Source organism: Peromyscus leucopus, chromosome 5 (genome assembly GCF_004664715.2).
Source record: "Peromyscus leucopus breed LL Stock chromosome 5, UCI_PerLeu_2.1, whole genome shotgun sequence".
NCBI classification, from domain to species: domain Eukaryota; kingdom Metazoa; phylum Chordata; class Mammalia; order Rodentia; family Cricetidae; genus Peromyscus; species Peromyscus leucopus.
In genome coordinates, this window is record NC_051067.1 from 68,969,461 (window position 1) to 68,996,014 (window position 26,554).

The window sequence follows — 26,554 nt, forward strand, 5'->3', positions numbered from 1 at the left end:
TATACTTTCCACCAAGTGACCCATATGTAACCCATCCTGAGAATTAGTATGCTCTGGGTCAAAAGACCTGAGATTTAAATTCCTTGCTCAAGGATGAATTTGATGTGATATAAAATGGGAAAACATGATTCATGAAAGATGCTCGGAGCAGAAATTCCTCAAACATCCTGGCAGTACTGAGAAGGTTTCTTTTTCACTCAAAGTACTGTGTTCACTTTATTTGTGGTACCACTGTGACAGCAGTAGCTAAAACCCATCCAAAAATTCTACATAGCTGGAAGAGGTCAGTGAAACCAACATAACAAGTTGGGAAAGGAATCTGCTTCATGAGGAAAATGTCCACACCAGGAAAACATACCTCTCTCCTTAGCTCCTCCTTCTTTCTACGTGGTGAGTGTGTGTGATACCAGAAAGAATGTGGTTCTCTTGTAAGTGTGAATGAGAAGGAAGAAGAAGAAAGGATAGCCCTAAGGGAAGACTCAAGTTACATCAGTCTAGCCTGAAGTTGCCTAAAACTGGAAACTTCCACGCTTATTATTTGAGATAGCCCATTGATATGGTTTAAAACTACTGTAAGTTTGTTTTTGGTGCTTGGAGAAGTATGCATCAAATTTTAAATTTCTGTCTCATATTGCATTAAATCTAAGAGCTAGTAGCTGTAATTCTAATAGTAAGTCTAGCTTAATAATGCCATCATCATCTATAAATAGTATGAATTCCATCTTTTAGTTGGCTTCTTACAGAACTAGCCACTGATGGAACATTTTAGAACATTGCTGCCACATCCTGAAGATGAAAATATTTTTTTTCAAGAATAATGATAGAAAGATGAAGATTTCCAAGGTTAACATTTAAAACTTCCAGATGAATCTTCCCTGGTAGGAAGGGTACAGACCAATACAGCCCCTCATACCTGCAGATTCCATTTCCATTCCTGGGCTATGTAACAAATGACCTTGATATAGGCCCAGAGCCACCAGAAGTTCACATGAGAAAAACCTCCAGTCCTTACCTCCCTTGCAAGAATGCCTCCAAACAATACGCTTTGGAACTTACCAGTCTTATTCTGAACTCTCTGCCCTGAGTTCAATTTAACATGTGTTCAGCTACTATCTGCTTCCATGTCAAAGGTCCTATGATCCTAAAAATATATCTGCCTTTGTGTCTTTTGTCATAAAAATAAGTAACTCCTTTAATGCAGCTAAAGCTACAACTGAGTCTAAAATGTCTGCTTCCCAGTTTAGAAATTTCCACGCCCAAGCTTCAGTCTCTGGTACAGAACCTGAGCTTGTAAACTGTAAGACACAAAAGCAAGTAAGTGGAGGTCACAGCACAGGTAACCAGACAAGTGCTGTGTTTTTATCACAGATAAAACACCAAAGAAACTAAGGGACAACTGGTCTGGCCTCATTACCGATTTTTTTTTTAAGTAGTTGTTATGTATATGTTGAGATCTGTGTATCCCAGCTGACACAATAGGATCAGTTGGTACAGCAAGGATGTTGACACTCATCTCAACATGAACAGCATAGGAAGTGTTTTAATAGAAGCCACCAAGCAAGTAACTTTGGACTCACCACATGGCAGATTGAAAACTCCTGTGTAATATCAGACAGCCCACAAAGGGATTTCTCACTGCCTTCAACATCTGCATCTCTCCATGAGCAACTAGTACAAAGGCCTAAGAAAATCATCTCCCTAGGACAGTGATCTCTGAAGTATGTCAGTATGTAAAATAATACAAGTAAAATAAACAAAAACAAAATGCACCTATAAAGTATAAATATGGAATTATTTTTAAATATAAAGATAGAACTCTATTTTTTTATAAAAAGAAAAGGAAACTAATTTTTCATTCTTCTGGTTTAAGAAACTGTTCTTAGCTGTCTATCTCTTTCACAATAGTTGTCATTGTCTGTATTTCCTATTTGTTTTGTTTTATTGATTTTCCCCTTTTATTGCAAATAAATTTTCTTTTCACACATAATTTACCCTGATTATGATTTTTCCCCTCCCTTTACTCCTCCATTTTCTCCACATCTCCCCTTCCATTATACCCACTCCTTTTCTGTCTCTCAATTGAATATAAACGTGCTTCTAGGGTTAGTAATAAAATAAAATAAATTATAATAACATAAAACAAAAACTAACATGTCAGAATTAGACAAAACAGACACAGAATTGGACAAAACATACATACAGAAGGAAAAGAGTCCTATAGAAGGCACAAGAAACAGACCCACTTGTTCACACACTCAGGAGTCCTGTGAAAGCACACACATATAATGGAAGCCATAAAATAAAACTGAAGTTATCCTGTTCCTGCCTGGCTCCCGCGGCCCTCAGACCCAAGCAAACACACAGAGATACATTATTTATAAACTGTATGGCCTAATAGCTCAGGCTTCTTGCTAGCTGTTCTTATATCTTAAATTAACCCATTTCTATAAACCTATACTTCTCCATGTGGCTCGTGGCTTACCAGTACTTTACATCCTGCTCCCCATGGCAGCAGCAGCTGGCAGTGTCTCTCTGACTCAGCCTTCCACTTCCCAGCATTCTTCTCTCTCCTTGTCCCGCCTACACTATCCTTCCTACCTGGCTACTGGCCAATCAGCATTTTATTTATCAATCAATCATAGCAACATATATTTACAGCATATAGGACATCCCACAGCAATAAAATGCATGCAACAGACCTGGTACAGACCCATGCAGGCCCTGTGCATACAATCTCAGTCTCTCTGAGTTCAGATTAGTTTTAATCATATTGTTTCAGAGGGCCTTATTTTCCTGGTGTATTCCATACTTTCTGGCTTTTACAATTTTTCTCTATCCTCTTCTGCTGAGTTCCCTATGCCCCGAGGAATGGTATTTGTGTTCCAAAGTCTTTCACTCTTGGCATAATATCTGGCTATGTGTCTCTGTATTTGTTCCCATCTTTTACAGTAGGAAGAATATCTGATGATGGTTGAATAAGGCACTGATTTATGAGTATAGCAGAATGTTATTAGGAGTCATTTTATTGCTATAGTTTTTGTGTTTTGTTTGATTGGTGTTTGCTTATTTGTTTGTTTGCTTGTTTGTTTTTTAGAACAGTAGTATTTGGTTTTACCCTAGGTCTCTGAGTTATCTAGTCTCAGCTTCTTGGTCACCCAAGCAGGGTTGGGTATGGGTTCCATCTCATGGAGTAGGCCTTAAGTCAGTTAAATTTGGTTGGTTACTCCCACAAGCTTTGTGCCACCATTGTCCTAGCATATCGTTTCAGCAGGACACCAATGTAAATCAAATAATTGTGGCTGGCTTAGTGTCTAAATTTTTTTTTGGTAGAATGCAGAATACCTTCCTGTACCAAAGATGATAGAACTAATGGGTGAAGGGCCTATGTAGGCAAGCTTGCCTTATCTATGTTCAATGAATTGTGTATGTGTCATCAGCAATGGGACCTTGCAATCAGTTTGTGGAGAGTAACCTATAATCTTGGCAACAATTTGGGTTTATTGGGGATTGTCATGAGATCTCTTTGGCCAACTCAATTAGATACAATCCAGTTTCTGTACTGGAAGACTGATTTGGTGACAAGAAATGGTCCATTGGGACCATTTGGCAATTTCATTTAAATTGCTTTCATATGTGTATATATTTTAAGATGTTTCTACTATATTAGGTTCCCATACTACCCCTCAAATGCCCCTTAATTTTAGCTGTCTCTCCCTGTATCCCTTCCCTTCCTCTTTCCATTGTATCTTCCCGTTCCAGCTGGTCTTCCATATTTCATAACTATCTATTCTACTTCCCTTTCCTAACAAGAACTATCTGTCCCCTCTACTCGCTTACTCTATGTCTAACCTCAGTGCCACTTGGTTATCATTGACTTAACAGCTAATATCCACATATAAGCAAATACAAACCACATTTGTCTATTGGGTCTGGGATATCTCGTTCAGGATGATTTTTTTCTAGTTCCAACAATTTACCTGTGAATTCCTTGAAGTAATTTTTTAAATGCCTGAGTAATACGCCATTGTATAAATGTAGCACATTTTCTTTATCCATTCTTGGGTTGAGGGACATGTAGGTTGTTTTCATTTACTGGCTATTATGAATAAAGCAGCAATGAAAATAGTTGAGCATATGTCTCTAGGGTAGAACAAAGCATCCTTTGGGTATATGACCAAGAGTGGTATAGCTGGATCTTGAGGTAGATCGATTCCCATCTTCCTAAACACCCACCACACTGATACTCATTGGGACTGTAAAAGTTTGCACTACCACCAGCAGTGAATGAGTGTTCCCCTTGTTCCACATTGTTAACAGCATGAACTGTCATCTGTTTTGTTGATTTTACCCATTATGACAAGTGTAAGATAGAATCTCAAAGTAGTTTTGGTTTGCATTTCCCTGATGACTATGGATGTTGAACATTTAAGTGCTTCTCAGCCATTTGAATTTCTTCTGTTGAGAATTCTCTGTTTAGATTTGTACCCCATATTTCAATTTGGTTTTTTGATATCTAGTTTCTCGAGTTCTTTATATACTTTGGATATTAGCTCTATATTGAATGTGTCATTAGTAAAACTATTTCCCCATTCTATAGGCTGCTGTTTGTTCAAATGCTGGTATCTTTTGCCTTACAGAAGCTTTTCAGTTTCATGAGGTCCTGTTTATTAATTGTTGATCTTTGTGTCTCTTCTAACAGTATTCTGTTCAGAAAGCTTCTCCTGTTAACAATGAGTTCAAGGCTGTTCCCCACTTCTCTTCTATCATGTTTAGTATATCTGGTTTTATGCTAAGATATTTGATCCATTTAGAGTTGATGCTTGTGCAGGGTGATAAATATGAATTCTTGTACATGCAGCCATCCAGTTTTACCATTTTTTGAAGATGCTCTTGTCCATATTTTCATTTCAAACTATTCCTGAACTAGCAAAGAAAAGAAAAAAAAGGTTCACATCACATTTAACTGGTTAAATCATGAGCCACCTGGGGAGGATCCTGTTTCAGCTTGACACAAATCCTTTAGTGAAGAAAGGTGATTACTTAGATTAAAATGTTCCGTCTTACTGCACACATGCAATACACTGATATTCATGCAGGCAAACACCCACACACACAATAAAAATAAAGGAAAAGTTTTATATTAAGAAAGCCATAGAAAGAATGGTTAAGAAAAGAGTAACCAACTGCTGGCGAAGTATTTTTAAAAATATACTTATAGGTCTAAGCATAAATGTTTTATAAAGTCAGTTTATTTTAGAGAGCTGATATTCAAACACATGGCCAGAGTTGAGACAATTGTAAAGATGAGACAGATTCATCCAAGTAAAGGTTATCGCATTCAAAACTAGGTTTTGTAAGAGTAGTTTCACACTGTGTAAAAAAATGGACAATTTTAACCAAGATAAAATAACACAAGAACAGTGTTAAGGATGATTAATGTGGTAACATCTTGGGTATTATAAATACAGGTATAGAACCAATAGTGACTCTACAGATTTGAACCTTTACAAAAAGAGGCAAGATTCATGTTAAATGGAAATCTCACAAGGACCTCCTTGGCGAGAACACTGAAATGGTTTGGAAGTGATGGTTGCATATTCCAAGTGGAATATTCCAGAAGCGTTTGAATATGTTAGTCTGTTTTTCATCATGTGTGAATATTTGCAGGAAACCTATTTAAAAGTGTAGGACAAGTGAGTGTATACTGAGTTAAAAACCTACATAAGAACATGCATTTAAAAATGAAGATGGAAGACTGGTGGAAGTTATGATAGAGAAATGGGCATGGAATGTGCCACTGGAAGACGAGAAAACATGGATGACCTTAAATGAGCTGTAAGAGCATTAGGTTAACAGGTCAGAGAGTGAGGTACATGGAAATAGGAAATACAGATAGCACAGAAACTATGTGTGAAAGTATAACAGCAGTCCTGAGTGTACACAAGAAGGTTTTTAATGTTTGATAATAGGTCGACTAAATGCTGGTATTGGTGAGTTTACATCTTTGCATAATAGAATCCTATTCTGTATTATGGAATGCTAGCATGACATGCATAAGAAACAAAGTCCATGACTAAGCACATAAAATAAAGAGATTATGTCGTCATTAAAATGAGTTAAATAATGTATTAAAAGAAGAAAAGAATGATTTAAATTCTTGTTTTTTAGGGATAAAATGAAACAATTCTTAAAGAATTAAAACAATTGTTTATGGAAATTCTCTTAGGAACTCAATAGGGTGAAAGAGAACATGAGTTCTGTGTGTTCTGTCTTTGGTATCCATTTAGCATGGAGCTTTTTGCTGATTAACCTTAAATGAGCTAAGATTTGTGTTTTATTAAGAAAAGGATATGGGCAAGAAGAAATGTAAGGGATAACAGAAACTATCCTTTTAAAAGAAAAGAAATGCTAATGGCTATCTCAGTTGATGCATATTAATTAAGTAACATAAGAAGAATTCATTCTGTCTGTGTAACATCCAGATTTTACAGTGTGCTCAAAAATTACTAACTCCTGTGCCATAATTAAGACCAGATGAAAGTCTGGCTCCAGGAACATTTTTTTAGAGCACTTCACAAGTGACTAGTTGACTTTCTTACCTACTAATTTTTCTCATTGTGAAAAAACTTAATTTAATTTTGAATGAATTATCAACCAATAGTTTTAGAGGATAACTGCTTTCATGGTTCTGTGGCTAGCCTAGATATGTGTTCTGATGACCCAGATGGTTTGTGGACAGCATGGTCTACTGCTTTGCTAAAAAGCACCTTTCCTGTCATAAGCAACTTTGCCTTGCTAATGGCCTATCCTGGTCAAACACCAGAACAAATCTCAATACTCTGAGCATCTAGACAATGGATTGCGTTTGTTTATTCATCTAAAATGTTCCAAATCATCATAATGTTATACACATTTTTTGAGCATAGACCCGGTTTTATATGTCATCTCTAAACATTATTAGTTAATTCGCATAATTAAGTAATAATTATCCTACATGTAATGACACCACGCAGACAAGGCATCTAGATCTCTTGAGAGAACATTACAGAATATATATCAGACATTACCCTCAAGGCTCCCAGCCCACTAACCTGGCATAGGAAATGGCAAATAGAAAGAGATGATGTCTCAGACAACAGGTGGACAAGCACTGACACATGAGTTTGTCCTCTGACATCCACACACTTCATGGCATGAGCACATTCCATGCAAACACACACTCATATGTATCTCTTTCACACACAGGCACACACACACACACACACACACACACACACACACACACACACACGCACACCATGCATAACAAAATATTTCAAACTTAAAAGTAAAACAATTATAAAATGATTTGAAACATCAAAAAATATAGTGGGGCATGGGATGTTGTAGACATTTTGTGAAGCTCATATGAATATCTTGTTTCTCTAGGATATTACATAAGCACAGCAGGAAGCTGCAATTTTGAAACAGCATCAGGAGACTGGACTGCAGGTTGTGGTCTCACTCAAGATCCTGAAGATGACCTGGATTGGGCCATCGGCAGCACAATTCCCACTGAAGCCTTGAACCAAGATTCTGATCACACACCGGGTAAGTCCTGCAGCCATAGGGAAGCCTAGCAAAGGGTGTGGATGTTCCTATAGTGTAGAACTTGGAAAGCTAAGTGAAAGAGCTGTCCCTCCTGTTTTAATTACTGAAGTCTTAAACAGACTCAGCTGTCACCATTACAAGGAAGCCCATGACTCTATTTCTTAATTTAGAAATAAAATATGAAAGAAAGGCACCTTTTTAAACATTGTTTTCTCTTCTTTTTTATTTCTTCTTTTCTCTCACAATATATCCTGACTGCAGAGTCCCCTCCCTCCACTCCTCCCAGTTCCTCCCCTTCCCATCAGGTCCACTACTCCTCTGCTTCCCTTCAAAAAAGAGCAGGCCTCCCAGAGATAGCAACCAAACCTGGCATCACAAGTTACAATAAGACTAAGCACAAACCCTCATATCAAAGCTGGGCAAGGCAACATGGTAGGAAGAAGAGGATCCCAAAGGCAATGAAGTCAGAGACACTCCCACTCCCTCTATTAGGAGTCCCACAAAAACCTCAAGCTAAACAATCACAACGTATATGCAGAGGGCTTAACAAAGACCCACATGGGCTCTGTGGTTGTAGCTTCACTCTCTGTGAGCCTCTAGGAGCACTGTTTAGTTGATCCATGGGCCATGTTCTCCGGGTGTTCTCCACTCCCTGGTTACTACAGTCCTTCTTCCCCTCTTCTGTGGGTTCCCCAAGGTTTTGGCTCCATCTAATATTTAGCTGTGGGTCTCTTCATTGTAGAAGTAACTGTCTTATTAAATAAGAAACACAGAGCCAATACAGAGATGAAAGCCAAGAGGTCAGAGCAATAGCTAAGAGCTAAATACCTTACCCTTCACTGTCACTGTTGTCTTACCTCTCCGAAAGAGACCTACTTCCTGTGTGTCTGTCTTTTTATAGTGTTTCTGTTCTGCCTTCTCATTGGTTGTAAACCCAACCACATGACAGCCTCATCACTGCTTGTCTGTACAGACATCCAGGTCTTCTATGGTTGGTATTGGCTTGTGTTTCCAATGCTGGTTGTATCCTTGAACACACAGAGATCCCAAGAGCTGGGATTAAAGGCGTGTACCACCACCACCCAGTTTCTGTGATGGCTTGCTGTTAGCTCTGGCCCCCAGGCAACTTTATTTATTAACATATAAATAAAATCACATTTCAGTACAAATAAAAATAAAATATCACCATACTGCATCTGTTTCCATCAGTTGTTGGATGAAGCCTCTCTGATGACAACAGGGCTAGGTGCCAATATGTGAATATTGCTAGGAATGATCTCACTGATTTTCTTTTCTTTTTTCTTTTTCTCTTTTCTTTTCTTTCTTTTTTTTTTTTTTTTTTTGTGTGGGGGGTGTTGAGCAGTCCTAATTTGTTCTACTGTAGATCTATGGGCCATTCGGCTTCCAGTTCCTAGCTAGGCAGTGTTGGACATGAAGTGTTAGTCACTTCCACAAGCTCTGCGCCACTATTGTCCCAGCGAATCTTGCAAACAGGACAGGTCATAGGTTGAAGTTTATGTGGCTGGGTTGGTCTCCCAGTACCCCTCCTGTCAGCTTTGCCTTGTTAGAGAAGACGGCCAGTTCTAGCTCTGTATCCCCCATTACTAGGAGTCTTCGCTAGGGTCACCCGCATATGTTCCAGGAAGGATCCACTGCACTAGTTTTCCATATCGCCCCTCAAATGCCCCTCCCCCAATTCCATCATCTCTCCTTCTGTCCCTCCCTCCCCCACTAGATCCCTTCTGTACCCATCTCTACCCATCCTACAAAATCTATTCTATTTCCCTTTCCCAGGCAGTTTAGTCTGTCCCCTCTTGAGTCCTCCTTGTCACTTAGCCTTTCTGGGTCTGTGGACTGTAGTGTGATTATCCTTTACTTAACAGCTAATATCTACTTATAAGTGAGTCCATACCACGTTTGTCTTTATGAGTCTGGATTGCCTTGCTCAGAATGAATTTTTCTAGTTCCATCCATTTTCCTGCAAATTTCACGATGTCATTTTTAATAGTTGAGGAATACCCCATTGTGTAAATGTACCACATTTTCTTTATCTGTTTTTCAGTGTAGGTACATGTAATTAACTCCTGACAGAATCACATTTCTCAATGAAATTAGAGGGTGTGAGGTGATAAAACTACACAAAGACAGGAGGTGGGGAAGGAACTGGACAGAGAGGAGGGAGGGGGAACTGTGGTTGCAATGTGAAAACAGAAAACAAATAAATACAAAAAAAAAAGAAAAATTATAATAGAAAGGTCAAATTACAATCAACCCACAGTGACTGTACCACACACTTCACCAGACATTTTGGTTCTAAAGATAGCACGGGATGACTTGTTAAATAGTAAAAACCACTGACCCTTGTTGAAAAAATACTTAGAATCTTTTGTTACAATTTATAATTTAAGAATACAACCTTTCCCCCTTATTTCTTCCTCCAACCCCTCCCATATAACTCACATTTCTTGCTCTCTCTCAAAGTCATGACCTCCATTCCCTTAACTTTTGTTTTAAGTATATATACATTTTTCTCCTATAAAATGTATTTTTTAAGGTTAAGAAGTAGCCTGAAATATTTAATGTGGTTCATTTCATTTGTCAGCATGAGATAGGTTGACATTAAATTGCTGAATCTGAAGGAATGAGATTGCCCACTATAATGTAGTCTCACGTGGGTTGGCAGGCTGAGTAGAACAAAAATGACCGCTCCGTCAGTAAGTTAAGGAATCCTCACTGGACTGGCTTTGGACTTCATCTATGCCATAAGCTTTTCTGGGACTCCAGGCTGGGAGCCCCTTCTGAGAACTACAGATTCAACACTCTCCTGATTTCTCAAGCCAATTCCTTAAAAAACCTCTGTCTCATCTCTGTCTCTTTTGTCTCTCTGTCTCTCTGCCACTTCTTATATATTTAAGTTTGCATGTTTTATACATATGCAGGATTTGGGGTTCTGTTTTACTGGAGAAGTCTAATGCAGTAGTCCCCTCAAATAATTGGGGCATAAGAACAGTAGCAAAGCATAGGATAATATGGTAATAAAAATAACATTTCAAAGGAAATATGTAAATTGGATTAGCCAGTATATGATCAGAAAAAAGAATACATTGTTTTATTTGTATAGATTCTAAGCAGATTGAATGTTCATGAAGTTACTTATAGTACAACTTCTTTCCTTGTCTCCATCAATGTGTTCCAAGCCATATGCTTTACTAATCATGTATTTTGTCTGTTTTGTTTTTTAAATTAATCTCTACTTCAAATATTTTTACCTTTTGACTAAGTTCTATTCCATCCTTTTTTCACCCTAAGATTCATTTCCATTATAAAAATAAGAAATCAGTGTACACTAGATCATAGGTTAAACAGGGTAGAGAATCAAGAACCTAAGATCAGTTGGGATTTAATATATTTAATATATCAACAAGGGTGGATAGTTTAATTCAATAGAGGAGTGTGTTCTTTAATACAGTGGCATATCTGGTCATCTATTCAAATGGAAATTAATTTCAACCATGTACTATATCATATGTAGACTTACATTCCAGGTAGAACAAATGTTTAAGTACAAGAAGAAAATAATAAAACCTTACAAGGAAACAGTCAACTATGTGAAATTGAGAAGCAGAACCTGCTTACTAATTTCCAATCAATATTTTAAAATCAATTTAGAAAGCATTCTGGCTGAAGTGTTATATAAAAAGAGCACTTAAGGACATATGTATAATGTTATATGCTTTAGTACTGTTTATAGACAAAATGAAAAGTAAGTGACTACCTATCCCATATCATTTATGTCCTTTTGTATATTCATATTTTCAAGTATTAAATATCAGGAACATCTCCAGCTCCTGTTGATATGTCAGTGATTAAATAAGAGAACCCTGCCATAATGGAGCTTACATTCTAGAAAGAGGGAAAAGGCAATAGATGGACATGGTTAATAAAACATATGACTTTGTTACAAGTTGGATGAGATAAGGGAAAAAGTCATAGCTAGTAGGATTAGGAAGGACGGTGGATGATGTGTAGAGTACTAACTAGTTCTAGAAAAAAAGGCTTCTTCTAGCTTGTTGGACAAATAAGCTTTATTGGGATACACAGTATATCACCAGGTGTGTGCCTGGATACCAAGGTAGGATCACAGGACACACTGACGGTTGAAAATAGACCACCAAGAAAATCCTGTTTGAAACAAGGCTGTAAGGAGGAGAGTCAGTGAACCAAATAGCTAAGCTTGTGTTTCTAACTTTGAATATTTCATTTCCTCAATTTTTCATTTTATAAATATTATATCAATAAGAAATATACTACTTGAATTTTGTTAGCATCACTAAGCAGGATAAATGACAGTTTTTCCTCTAATTCTAGTACATTGATAAATCCTAATACAAACTTTGCTAAGCATGTGGTTTTATATACTATCATTTTCCTATTGTTTTATCATGGTTTCTTTCTTGCACACTGTGCTCCAGACAAGCATAGAACTTACTATGTAGCTCCAGTTGGTTTCAAAGTCTTGGTAATTCTTCTGCTCTGCTTCCCAAGGTGTGCTTGTTTAATCTTCATTGTCAAACTATTGGATTCATAACCATCATGCAAACATTTCAAAGTGTTTCCAGAAATGTTATCTGAGTAAGAATAACTCACTCTGAATTTGAGTGATACCATCCAATGGGTGTGGGTACCAGACTGAAAATTGTGAGCTGAACACTACCATCCATCTCTCTGCTTCCTAATGTAATGTGACAAACCACCATGGTTTCTCCACCATGATTGATTATGTTCTTTCTTAAACCTTGAGCTAGAGTGGACTATTTCTTAAGTTGTTTTTACCAGGTATTCTTGTTACAGGAATATGAAAAGTAACTAACGAACAGTATGAGCCATTTATAGCTACTTTCATGTTCTTAATGTATTGGGCTCTCAAACTATTTTATGTTGGTTGTGGTGGTACATACTAATGATTTCAGCTATTGTGGTGCAGAGGCTGATGGATCTCTCTGAGTCCAGGCCTACTTGATCTACATACAGAGTTCCACAATAGCCTGGACTACATAGTGAGACCTTGTCTCAAAAAAAAAAAAAAAAAAAAACAAAGTCCAAAACTGTTTTATTATGTTAATATGATTTTATTATATTTGTTTATTTAAAGATATGGTACACATCTGTTTATATGTTGGGAAGTATTTTACCAATATAGTTCAGATGGCAGTATCCTGAACCAGATGATAATTTCTGAGTTTGGATACACGTTACTTTTCCGTGAGTTGATGTGAAAAATAAGCTGATGTTCATTTGTTGTGCTGTAACCCAGACAATAACCTGGACATAGAAATTTCTGAGTTCTTTAGACTCAACTTCAGATATCTTTCCTTATCTTGCGAAGGTACTGAAATGCTGCTGTGCATTTCCAGTGATCTATTATTATGGATAGTTCTAAACTATGGTAAGATTAACTATGAAAGGAGGGCTGGTCAATAGATATGAGAAAGGCCACACCAGAGTTCAAGAAGTCCCAGATGAGTGATCAATGATCCCTTTTAATGAAATAAGTAAGGGCTATTAATGGGAGTAATTTTTTCCTTTATTGAACTTCCACAGTTTGTGTAAGTTCATTTGAGTACATGGGAAAATGTTCAATCCGGCTGTTTGTGCAATTTTGTCTGTAACTATGTTATCCACAGATGAAGAAATGTAATCTTTCTGACAGGGTACTTGATTATCCTCTGTGCTAATCAATACTTGAGATAGTGTATTTTTCAGAGTGCTCTTCTCAAAGTACCCTGATTATATCATCTTGATACAAGAATACAGCTCAGTAAATTTGTTTAGGCATCTCAGAGACAATGGGCTGGCAAATAACTATTAAGAACCTTAATTAATTTTGACCCTTTGGCAGATACAATTTTTTAAAAGACAACACATTTCAAAAGGCCTATAGCCTTTTTAAAGCATTTCAGTGTTGCTGTTAATTAAAGTTATATTTACAGACCTTTTCACCTACTGGATTAGAATCATAAGGAAGACAGTTCCAATATTCATCACAGGCTTACTCATAAACCATTTTAGAGACATTTCTTAATTGTAAAGAGGATCTATGAGCTTAAGTCTACCCTCTCATCTACAGAAGATTAGTGTTTAGTCTCAATATATATTCAGTTGAATTTGCATGACTGGAATTAATGTAGGAATAACACACAGCACTACTTTCTTTCCATTCCTTTTCTTCATAGTTTCATTTTCATTTTAATGATATCATTAATCATCTCCACAACTGGACTGTAAACTCTAGTGACAGAAAAATCACATCTTCTGTAGTTTATACATTCTTTCTAGCATTTTATCATTCTTGATAACTGTATGTATAGGCCGTACGTTACTGGATTTATCCTCTTTTGTCTTGTTGCAGCACTGTCCTTTGGTTAATTTATAAAACAAGAAATCCATAGTTCTAATAAATACCGTGAATGGTCTTCAGGTGCAGAGAATGTTTATTGTTATTCAGCTCTATTTTCAACACCCATTATTATGACTATCACCTGCTAATCTTAGGACTGACATGTTGTCACCTAGACCTCAACATATTTGTTGAGAAGGAGTCCCATGTATCCAAGATAAGCTTAAAACTCACTATATAGCTAAGGATGATAATAACCTCCAAAGTACTGGGATAAGAGTCATACAACATCATGCCTGGCTTTATAGCAACAATTTAAAATATAAATAGACATTATTTAATTTCATATTTTAGAGGATCATGCAGTTTATGTACATGATAACTATTTTCTGTTAGAAGGATAAATGCTTTTCTTCCTACTCCCAGAGGTGAAGGAACATGTATAATAAATTATTTGTATAAATATGTATCATGAATTAACAAAGACTGAACAGTAAAACCAGATCATAAAGCTTAATCCAAGCCCTCTCCAGGGTATCACCATGCTATTTCTTGTTTTTATGCTTCTATACCTGGCTTCCCTTAAACTTGTTATTCAAGGTCACTGTGCTTTAATTAGTTGTGGGCTTTCATCTTTATTCTCTGGAAAGGAACAGAGAGACTTCAATACTCATTTACTTAAGAATGTTGGCAGATAGCATGTAATTTGATGTAGAAAAGCTAGTTCTTCATACATGTAGTATATCATTCTGATTCGGTTTATCCTGCTTTATACACATGCATACATATCTACACATGTATGTACACAAAACAGATGCCTATGTTATTACACAGTTTTAGAAATTTCTATCTATCTTAGACTCAGAAATATTGAAACAATTTTAAGGGTTCATGAAGAGGAGGAGGAAGAGGAAAAACTTAGGAAGGGGAATAGAAGGAGGTGATATAAAAGGAAGAGAAAAAGAAAGAAAGAAAGAAAGAAAGAAAGAAAGAAAGAAAGAAAGAAAGAAAGAAAGAAAGAAAGAAAGAAAGAAAGAGTTAGGAGATGGTGATAGAGTGGTCCAATTGGATGAAGCAGACACAGTAGAAATCTAAGCTCTGGGAAGCTTTCAAAGAAGCATAGATATCTTAAAATCAAATTTGAAATTGCTATTAAAGACTGGATTGTGTTACTCCCCCAAGTGTTTGCTTGTGTGTCTTTAAGTCTCTAGTTCCTATCCTGACTCTATTTAGAAAGAGAGACTTGGAAACGGTAATTCAAGTTAAATTAACTGAAAAAAAAAATGGGACCCTATTTCAATATGATTGGGGTCCTTGTGAGGAAAGACAATAGAAATGAGCTCTTACAGAATAAGTCATGTGAGGGCAGAGATAGAGGTAGCCATCTCTAATCCAATGAAAGAATCCAGTAGAAACTGCATATTACGCTTTGATTTTCATCTTCTTGTCTTAGGTATTGTGAGAACATACATTTCTGATGTTAGAGCCACTCAGTAAATGATATTTAACTGTGACAGCCCTAGCAGATTCATAGAAATACCAAGAAAGTTTCAAGGAATTCACTGAGAAACAACACTTAGAATGCCTAGAAGAACTGGGTCATGGCCTCTTCCTACATATGTCTACCAGTAAACACTGTTTCAATCTAGCTAATTACACATGAAAGTTGACTCTTCTATTAGGTTAATGATAAAAAAAATGTTGTACAGAAAATTGAACACCTGCCTAGGAATGAATGAGCTTGACATAATTACATTCTGGACTAGAGAAAAGTGTATGCTTGATGTCACGCATGAGCAACACAACATGCTGTCAAAGGGAAATAAAGATAACTTTGTCATGACTAATAAGTTAGTACATTTTAGTTTGCTAACAAGACTACCTTTTAGACCCAAGATTGAGACAGATAGTATATATTATTCATATACAATAAATTTATAGAATGTATAACTATCCCAATATATATGTTCTGGAACACAGAAAACCTTACCAGGTACTGATATTTTAAAAACTAGTGTTTTAAAAGTTAGTAAGTGTTATTTGGGGGAAAAAGGAAATACATATGTAGATGTGGGGTATAAATGGAATATAATTTAGCATCATTTTAAAAAAGGTCTCATTTGTAAAAATATTGACTAACATATAGGATATTAAGCAGACATAGGAAGTAACTTATTGCATAGTATCACTGATATGTAGGATCTAAAAAGACAAAAATAAGCAAAACAAATACTTAGAAACGCACCATAGAAGAGGTATCCACAGTAGTAGAATGGGGGACAGGACATGGAATTCCAAAGTGCACACAATTACATATGATAAATAGATGGAAACATCTTATGAGCAAATGACAAGTGCAATTTAATATTGTTCTATTCAGTGTACATTTTACAAGGATCAAAGGCTATAGTTATCTTTATGAAACAAACATTAAAGATAACGATATAAGTTATACATTAATTTCATTGAGTATAGTAAGCATTTCACTGTGTATGTACTTGCACATCAAGTCATCTAAGTATTATATTGTATAAAATAAAAAAGAGTAAAATCTATGGATAATAGGAATATACAGAGAAGAACCCAAGTAAAAGGCACAGAAAATGTTTTCAACAAAATCATAGAAGAAATTTTTACCAACTTAAAGATGGAGATGCCCACCAAGGTACAAGAACCATAGCAGACACCAAACTGACTGGACAAAAAAATAAGTTTTCCCAAATCACATAATAATCAAAACACTAAACATACAGAACAAAGAAAGAATATTAAAACTGCAAGGGAAAAAGACCCTACAACATATAAAGTTAGACCTATTAAAATAGCATCTGATTTGCATTTCCCTGATGATTAGGGATGTTGAGCAGTTCCTTAAATGTCTTTCAGCCATTTGAGTTTCCTCTGTTGAGAATTCTCTGTTTAGTTCTAAAGCCCATTTCTCAATTGGACTGTTGGTCATTTTGATGTCTAATTTCTTCAGTTCCTTATATATTCTGGATATCAGTCCTCTGTCACATGTGGGGATGGGGAAGATCTTTTCTCATTCTGTAGGCTGTCGCTTTGCCTTGTTGACCGTATCCTTTGCTCTACAAAAGCTTCTCAGTTTCAAGAGGTCCCATTGATTGATTGTTTCTCTCAGTGTCTGTGCTACTGGTGCTATGTTTAGGAAGTGATCTCCTATGCCAATGAGTTCAAGACTACTTCCTACTTTCTCTTCTAGCAGGTTCAGAGTAGCTGGATTTATGTTGAGGTCCTTGATCCACTTGGACTTAAGTTTTGTGCATGGTGACAGATATGGATCTATTTGCAGCCTTCTACACGTTGATATCCAGTTATGCCAGCATCATTTGTTGAAGATGCTTTCTTTTTTCCATTGTACACTTTTGGCTTCTTTGTCAAAAATTATATGTTCATAGGTGTGTGGGTTAATGTCAGGGTTTTCAATTCAACCACCTTACACCTGTCAGAATGGCTGAGATCAAAAACACTGATGACACTTTATGCTGGAGAGGATGTGGAACTAGGGGAACTCTCCTCCACTGCTGGTGGGAATGCAAGCTTGTACAACCACTTTGGAAATCAATATGGCGTTTACTTAGAAAATTCGGAATCAATCTCCCCCAAGATCCAGCTATACCTGTCTTGGGCATATACCCAAGAAATGCTCAATCATACCACAAGAGCACTTGCTCAGCTATGTTCATATCAGCATTGTTTGTAATAGCCAAAACCTGGAAACAACATAGATGCCCTTCAACTGAAGAATGGATAAATAAATTGTGGCACATATACACAATGGAATACTACTCAGCAGAGAAAAACAATGCCATCATGAGGTTTGCAGGCAAATGGATGGATCTAGAAAAAATCATCCTGAGTGAGGTAACCCAGACTCAGAAAGACAAATATGTTATGTACTCACTCATATGAGGATACTAGATGTGGAACAAGGATGACTGGACTGCTCCTCACATTACCAGTGAGGTTACCTGGAAAACAGGACCCCCAAAAAGATACGGAGATCACCGAATGACGGAGAAATGGATGAGATCTACATGAACAGCCTGGACATGAGTGGGAGCAATGAAGGGCAAGGGTCGAGGGAAAGAGAGCGGGAGATCCTAGCTGGATCAAGAAAAGAGAGGGAGAACAAGGAATAGGAGACCATGGTAAATGAAGACCACATGAGAAAAGGAAGAAACAAAGTGCTAAAGAGGCTAACAGAAATCCACAAAGATACCCCCACAAAAGACTGCTGGCAATGGTCGAGAGACAGCCAGGACTGACCTACTCTGGTGATGGGATGGCCAAACACCCTAATAGTTGTTCCAGAAACCCCATCCAAGGACTGAGGAATCTGGATGCAGACATCCACGGCTAGGCCCCGGGTGGAGCACTGGGAGTCTAATTAGTGAGAAAGAGGAGGGTTTATATGAGCGAGAATTGATGAAACCAAGGTTGGATAAAGCACAGGAACAAATAGCCAAACGCATGGAAACACATAAACTATGAACCAAAGGCTGAGGGGCCCCCAACTGGATCAGGGCCTCTGAATAGGTGAGACAGTCGATTGGCTTGATCTGTTTGGGAGGCATCTAGGCAGTGGTACCAGGTCCTGGGCTCGTTGCATGAGTTAGCTGTTTGAAACCTGGGACTTATGCAGGGACACTTGGCTCAATCTGGGAGGAGGGGACTGGACCTGCCTGGACTGAGTCTATCAGGTCGATCCCAGTCCTCGGGGGAGACCTTGATCTGGAGGAGGTGGGAATGGGGGGTGGCCTGGGGGGAAGGGGAGGGGAGCAGGAAGGGAGAGAACACGGGAATCTGTGGCTATTATGTAGGACTGAATAGTATTGTAAAATAAAAAGAAAAAGAAAAAAAGAAAAATACCATCAACCAATGGGGGAAAAAAGACACAATTTAACTGCAGATCTTAGGAGAAAGGTTCTATGAAATGAAACTGAATAGTATTGTAAAATAAAATAATAACATCTGACTTTTCAATGGAGACTCTAAAAGCCAGAAAGGCCTGGATAGATGTTGTATAAACTCAAAGAGAACACAGATACCAGCCCAGACTACTATACTCACTAAAACTTTCAATGACAATGGATGGAGAAAGAAATACATTCCATGATAAAACCAAATTTAAGCATTATCTATCTACAAATCTCACCCTACAGAAGGCACTAGAAGGAAAACTTCAACCTGAAGGAGCTAACCAGGTCCAAAGAAGATAGAGAATAAATAATAACAGACAGCAAATCAAAAGATGAGGAAGAACAAAACAGCAACAACAAAAAAACCACACCACCACAACAAAATAACAAGAATCAACACACATTTCGCATAGATAACTCTTAACATCAATGATCTCAAATCATTGATCCCAAATAAAAAGACACAGAATAAAAGCAAATAATGTGAAAAGTGTATCCACTTTCTGCTACATTCAAGAATCACACCTTTACTTCAAGGATGACAGCACCTCAGGGTAAAAGGATGGAAAGAGATATCTGAGACAAATGAACCTAAGAGGCAGGCTCATGTAGTGATTTTACTATCAGACAAAATAACTTTCAAACAAAACCTAATCAGGAGAGATAGAGAAGGTCAGTACATAATCATCAAAAGAAAATTGACTAAGAAGATATTGCAATTCTTAACATCTATATATCAATCGCTAGGGCACCAAAGTTATAAAATAAATGCTACTACAGCTTAAACCATATGTCAACACTCACACAGTGATAGGAGACTTCAATACACAATTTTCACCAATAGACAGGTCATCTGGACAGGAAATAGAGAAATTCTGGAGCTAACTGAAGTCATAAAGCAGATGGGCCTAACAGATGTATATAGAACATTTCAACCAAATACAAAAGAATATACCTTCTTCACAATACCTCATACAACTTTCTCCAAACTTGACAACAAAGGAAGTCTCAACAGAAAAAACTGAAACAACACACTGAATCCTATCTAACCACAACAGATTAAAACTGAATATCAACAACAACAGAATCAACAGAAAGCTTACCAACTTATAGAAACTTAATAACTCATAACTGAAAGAAAAATGGGTCAAGACAGAAATTAGAAAAGAAATTAAAACTTCCTAGAATGAATAAAAATAAAAGCCCAACATATCAAAATTTCCCAGACACGATGAAGGCATTTTTAATATGTGAGTTCTTAGCACTAAGTAGCTATATGAAAAAAATTGGAGAGCTTCCATGTAAGTAATTTAACAGTACACTTGAAATCTATAGAACAAAAGAGAAGAAATCATTCCCCAAAGCAATAGATGAAACACACACACACACACACACACACACACACACACACACACACACACTCATGGCTATAATAAATAAAATAGAAACAAACAAAATTAATACAAAGAATCAATGAAATAAAGACTTGGTTCTTTAAGAAAATCAATAAATCTGAGAAACTCTTAGCCAAATTAACTAAAAGGTCCAGAGAGAAGATCTAAATTAACAAAATTAGAGACAGACAGGGGGGCATAACAACAAACACCAAGGAAATCCAGAAAATCATAAGGATTTCCTTTAATAACCCCATACTCCATCAAATTGGAAAATCTAAAAGAGATGGATAATTTTATCAATATATGCCACCTACCAAGTTAATAAAGATCAGATAAACAATGTGAACAAACCTATAAACCCTAGTAAAATAGAAACAGCTATTAAAAGTCTCCCAACCAATAAAAGCCTAAGGCCAGATGGTTTTGGTACAGAATTCTACTAGGCTTTCAAAGAAAAGTTAAACCTAGTACTCTTCAAATTATTCCACAAAATTGAAACAGAAGGAACATTGCCTACTTCCTTTTTTTTATGGTATGCATTTTTATCCTGGTGGAATCATATATATATATATATATATATATATATATATATATATATATATATATATAATTTTACAATACAATTCAATTCTACTTATCAGCCACAGATTCCCTTGTTCTCCCCTCTCCCACCCAGGTCCCCTTCCCCCCAGCCCACCCCCCATTCCTACCTTTTCCAGGGCAAAGCATCCCCAGAGGACTGAGATCAACCTGGTAGACTCAGTCCAGGCAGGTCCAGTCCCCTCCTCCCAAGCCGAGCCAAGCAACCCTGCATAAGCCCCAGGTTTCAAACAGCCAACTTATGCACTGAGCACAGGACCCAGTCCCACTGCCTGGATGCCTCCCAAACAGATCAAGCCAATTAACTGTCTCACCCATTCAGAGGGCCTGATCCAGTTGGGGACCCCTCAGTCATTGGTTCATAGTTCATGTGTTTCCATTCATTTGGCTATTTGTCCCTGTGCTTTATCCAACCTTGGTCTCAACAATTCTCGCTCATATAAACTCTCCTCTTTCTCACTAATTGGACTCCCGGAGCTCCACCTGGGCCTACTTCTTTTTATGATGCAACAGTTACTCTGATACCTAAACCACATAAAGACACATAAAGAAAGATAATTACAGATTAATCTCCCTTATGATCATAGAAGCATAAGTTCTCAATAAATACTGACAAATTTAATTCCAGAACCTATCAAAATGATCATCCACCATGATCAAGTAGGAATTATCCAGAAATGCAGGAATGGTTCAATATATGTATATCAATAAATGTAATTCACCACATTAAAAGACAAAACCACATGATCATCTCATTAGATGTGGAAAAAAAAAAAAAAACTTTGACAAAATCCAACACCCCTTCATGATAAGATTACTGGAGAGTTTAGGAATATAAGGGTTATACCTCAACATTAAAAAAGTTGATTTATAGCAAAAGCAATCTATAGATTCCATGCAACCCCCAACAAAACTCCAACACAGTTTTCGCAGACCATGAAAGGACAGTTTTCAGCTTCATATGAAAACAGGAATAAAAATTTAACAGGCTAGCTAAAATAATTCTGAACAATGAAAGAACTGTTAGAGGTATCACCATCCCTTATCTCAAATTGTACTACATAGCTATAGTAATAAAAACAGCATGGTATTGGCACAAAAATAGATTATCTGGTCAATGAAATCTAATTAGAGACCTAGATATAAATCTACACACATATGGACACCTGGTTTTTAATACTGAAGCAAGAAAAACACAATTGAAAAAAGACAATATCTTCAACAAATGGTGCTGTATAGCATGGCTACATGTATAGGAATGCAAATAGATCCACACCTATCACTCGGCACAAAACTCAACTATAAATGAATCAAAGAGCTTAACATAAGATAAGATAATTGAATCTGATAGAAGAGAGTGTGGAAATAGTCTTGAAACTTATTGGCATAGGAAAGGACTTTCTGAACAGAACATCAATAGCACAGGCACTAAGAATGACAATAAATAAGACCTCATGAAACTTAAAAGCTTCTGTATGATAAATGACACCATCATTTGGACAAAGCTGTAACCTACAGAATGGACAAAGTTTTTTTTACAACTATTCATGCAGTAGAGGGAAAATATCCAATTATTAAGAACTCGAAAAAATGGACATCAAGAAAAATAACACAATTAAAATATGGGGTACAGATCTAAACAGCGAATTCTTGAAATGGAAATTCAAATGGCTGAGAAGCACTTAAAGAAATGTTCAATACCCTTAGTAATCAGGGAAATGCAAATCAAAAATACTTTCAGATTTCATCTTATCCCTATCAGGATGGCCAAAATCAATAAAACAAAAGATAGCTCATGTTGGCAAGGATATGCAGTAAAGAGAACACTCATCCATTGCTTTTGGGAGTGTAAACTTGTTCAGCCACTATGAAAATAAGTTTGGCATTTCATCAGAAATATGGGAATAGATTTACCTCAAGATCCATACCACACTCGGGCAAATACCCAAAAGATACTCTATCCTACTAAAGAGACACTTGCTCAACCATGTTCATAGCTAATTCTATTTATAATAGCCAGATATTGGAAACAACCTAGATGTCTACCAATAGATGAATGGATAAAAAATGTAGTACATTTATATAATGGAGTATTAATCAGGTGAAAAAATGAAATTTCTAGGTAAATGGATGGATGGAACTAGAAAAAAATTATCCTGAGAGAGGTAACTCTGATGAAGAGAAGAAAAATATGGTATTTGCACATGTGTGGATATTAGCTATTAAGTCACTGAGAAGCAAGCTACAATCCACATAACCACAGGGGGTAGACAGTAAGGGACTTGTGTGGGAGGGATAGATTTCTTCAGGAAGTATAATTAGAAAAGATAGCTATGGATGGGCAGTAACAGGCCTAAGAATGGGAGGACCAAATAAGGAAGAGGAGAGAACAGGATGCAGAAGGAAATATGGGGAGAGACAAATAAAACTAAGGGCGATTTGATAGGCCAAATGGAAACTTAATCCAGTAGGAGCTTCTGATATCATATACATGAAATTTCCAAATAATGAGTGATACAGGGCTCAAACTGGACATTTCTAATCCCCAAATTAAGCTTACACTGTTGGATATAGATTACATATAAATCGAAGTACTGGCCAAAAGGGTTCCATGGGAACCTCCAAACAACCCAAACTGTTGCCTTAGCTATTGGTGCTTCTCCACAAACTGATGGTAGGCTCTATAGCTGAAGATAGCTCCTATATAACTCATTGAACATAGAAAAGTTGAACTGGTGCCTACCTGGAACCTTCACTCCTGTGGACTAGTATTCATGATACTGGAAGGTACCCTGCACACAACCAAAGATAAAGGTAAAAACACCAACCCAGTTACAAACACATCAATCTACAATTGTGAACTAACTACAAGATATGCTGCTGGAATCAATAGTAGTACAAAGCTTATGGGAGTAATCAATCAGTATCTGATTTGAATTAAGGCCCACTTAGGTCCAATGCAGCTTGGGTGACCAAGAACCTAAGACTAGATAGACCAGGGACAACATGGGAAAAATACCACTGGTCTGCTAGCTAAAGGAATATAGCAATTAAGTGACTCCTAATGACGTTCTGTGATACTCGTAGATCATTGCCTTGCTTAACCATCACAAGAGCAGCTTCCTCCTGTAGTAGATGGGAACAAATATAGAGACCCGCATAAAGAAAATATGCAGAGAGTAAGAGACTTTGGAACACTCAGTCCTATAAAAGATGTCTCATTCAAATCACTTCACTCAGGGCTCAGAGAACTGGGTGGAAGATGGCCAGAAAGATTCTCAGAGCCAGGGTTGGTATCTTAGGAACCCAGGACACCAAGGAATCAAGGCCTGCTAAACAAAACAGAGCCAGTGTACTCAGAGACTGAGGGAGCATGCACAGCACCTCCGTGCGTCTACACCAAATGTAGTCCTAGAGCTAAAAAAATTGGACACACATCCCCAACTCAGAAGCTATATCCAATTGATAGCCACTTGAAAACAAAAGCAAACCAAAAAAAAAAAAAAATTACCTTTCTCCAAGGGATTCTTACTGAGGAAACAAACTACTCTTTTTTTTTAATTAAGAATTTTTTTTATTCATTTTACACACCAATCAAAAACTCCCCCTCTTCCCTCCTCCTGCCCGCCCCCAGCCTCCTCCTCCCAACCCACCCTCCACTCCCCACTACAAGAAGGCAAGGCCTCCCATGGTGAGGCAGATCCAGTAGAGGCAAGTCCAAGCCCTTCACTCTCCCTCAAGGCTACACGTGGTGTCCCATCATAGGTAGTGGGCTCCAAAAAGCCCACTTATGCACTAGGGATGGATTCTGATTCTAGCGCCAGAAGGCTCCCCAAGCTGATCAAACTACATAATTGTCTCACCATGCAGACGGCCTAGTCTAGTCCCATGCAGGTCCACAGTCACTGATCGAACTTTCATGAGTTCCCACTAGTTTGGTTTGGTCATCTCTGCAGGTTTCCCCATCATGATCCTGATGCACTTGTTCATAGAATCTCTCTTCTCTCTCTTTGACTGGATTCCTGGAGCTCTGCCTGGTGTTTGGCTGTGGATCTCTGCATCTGCTTCCATTGGTCATCAGAGAAAAGCTCTGTGATGACAGTTAGGGTATTCAAATTGTCAGCCACATACCCAACAGTAGATGGCCAACAAAAATGAACTTAATGGAATCCTTGGAGGTTCTTTGTCTCATAACCCTGTTAAGGCATTTCTTTTTTGTATTGTGGTTGTTGTTTTGTTTGCTTGTTTGTTTGTTTGATTGTTTTCCTATTGTAAAAACCTTTAAGTATGAATTGTGGCCTCCAGTTTGTTTTTTAATGGGATTCCTGTGTGTGCCAATGTATGCATCTCTGTGCTTCTTTTGCTTACTCTTTTGCTCTTTTTCTTGTTTGGTTGTTTTGTCATATTCTGATTTTTTGTTTTATCGTTATTCCTTAGATGCTTGTTTGATTTTTAATGATACACAAAAGGGATGTGGATTGGATTGGATGGGGGGGAAGTGGGGAAGAACTGGGAGGAGAGGTGTGTGTGGGGGGGCTAATCAGAATATACTGCATGAAAAAGTCTATTTTCAATAAAAGAAAAAGTATTTTTAAAAAGTTTACATTTTTGGCAGTGCATCCTAAAAAAGACTGACATTTTTTTAACCAACATGAACTAGATTCCCTAAAAACCATTCTCCCTTTGAGCAGCAGATTAAGAGCAGTATGGGAAAAGAATGGGGAACTTTGTCTTATTCCATTTTGGAAAGAGTTTCATAAGAGAAGTTCACTTTATGATGATACTGACAGAGAATAGGAAGTGAAATTCAGACTCTTAGGGACCATACTCAGTCATTTCAATGTCGCTGGCTCCAATCAAGTACTTGGATCTAGATGCCATATTTCTCTCACACATGCTTTTTTCTGAGTCAGGGCTGTTGAGGTGTTACAAAGAAGAATAGAAAGATGTAATTTAAGATTAAAGCTATGTGTTGAGCTTAGCTTGTCACAATTGACTACATGGAGAGTCTAAGACATAGTATGAGTTACTACGATGTTTTCCTTAAAGATGAATGAAATTTTAAAAAGCTGAGTACATAGTGCATCATTTTAAATAATCTCAAAGCATATGATTAACTTGGCTTACAGGTTACACCAAAATTCAATCTGTAAAGGCAAACTACAGGAAAAATTCAAAGGAAAATTGTTGTCACAAAAAATGAAAATGAAACTTGGTAGGTAACAAAAACTGAATATTCAGAAAACCCAAAGGAGGTGAACCTAAGGTAGAATCAGACCCACAAAATCAATAGTAGCAAAATACACCCAAGTAAGTTTTCTGATGTTATGGCTGAGATGTGAAAATGTAGGCATTTATGGCTGAAGTGATGTTCCTATCCTGTATAGAAATATTGACTAAGTAGAAAAGTATCCACAGATAACTCTGAATAAAATTATAACCATTGGGATGTTGAGATGTTTTGTTCACTGATTTGACAAGTATTTATTGAAGCTCCCTTTTCCAGAACTCCTTCTAGAACTTGGAATATGTGCTGGACAAATCAGGAAATGCTCTGCTGTCGTGTGGCTAATTGTGTAGTAGAGGGAAGTAGAAAATAAATATCAAGCAGTATGAATCTACAAATCTGG

General features: G+C 37.2%; 1 protein-coding gene across 2 annotated transcripts in view; it reads left to right on the top strand.

Annotated features, from left to right (window-relative positions):
- The window catches only part of Malrd1 (MAM and LDL receptor class A domain containing 1), a 584,432-nt gene that overhangs the window by 410,296 nt on the left and 147,582 nt on the right, over window positions 1-26,554 (top strand). For both annotated transcript variants that reach the window (XM_037205982.1, XM_037205981.1), the window contains one exon: window positions 7,429-7,590. In XM_037205982.1, the coding sequence (XP_037061877.1) occupies window positions 7,429-7,590 (162 nt within the window). The remainder of the gene's footprint in view (window positions 1-7,428; window positions 7,591-26,554) is intronic.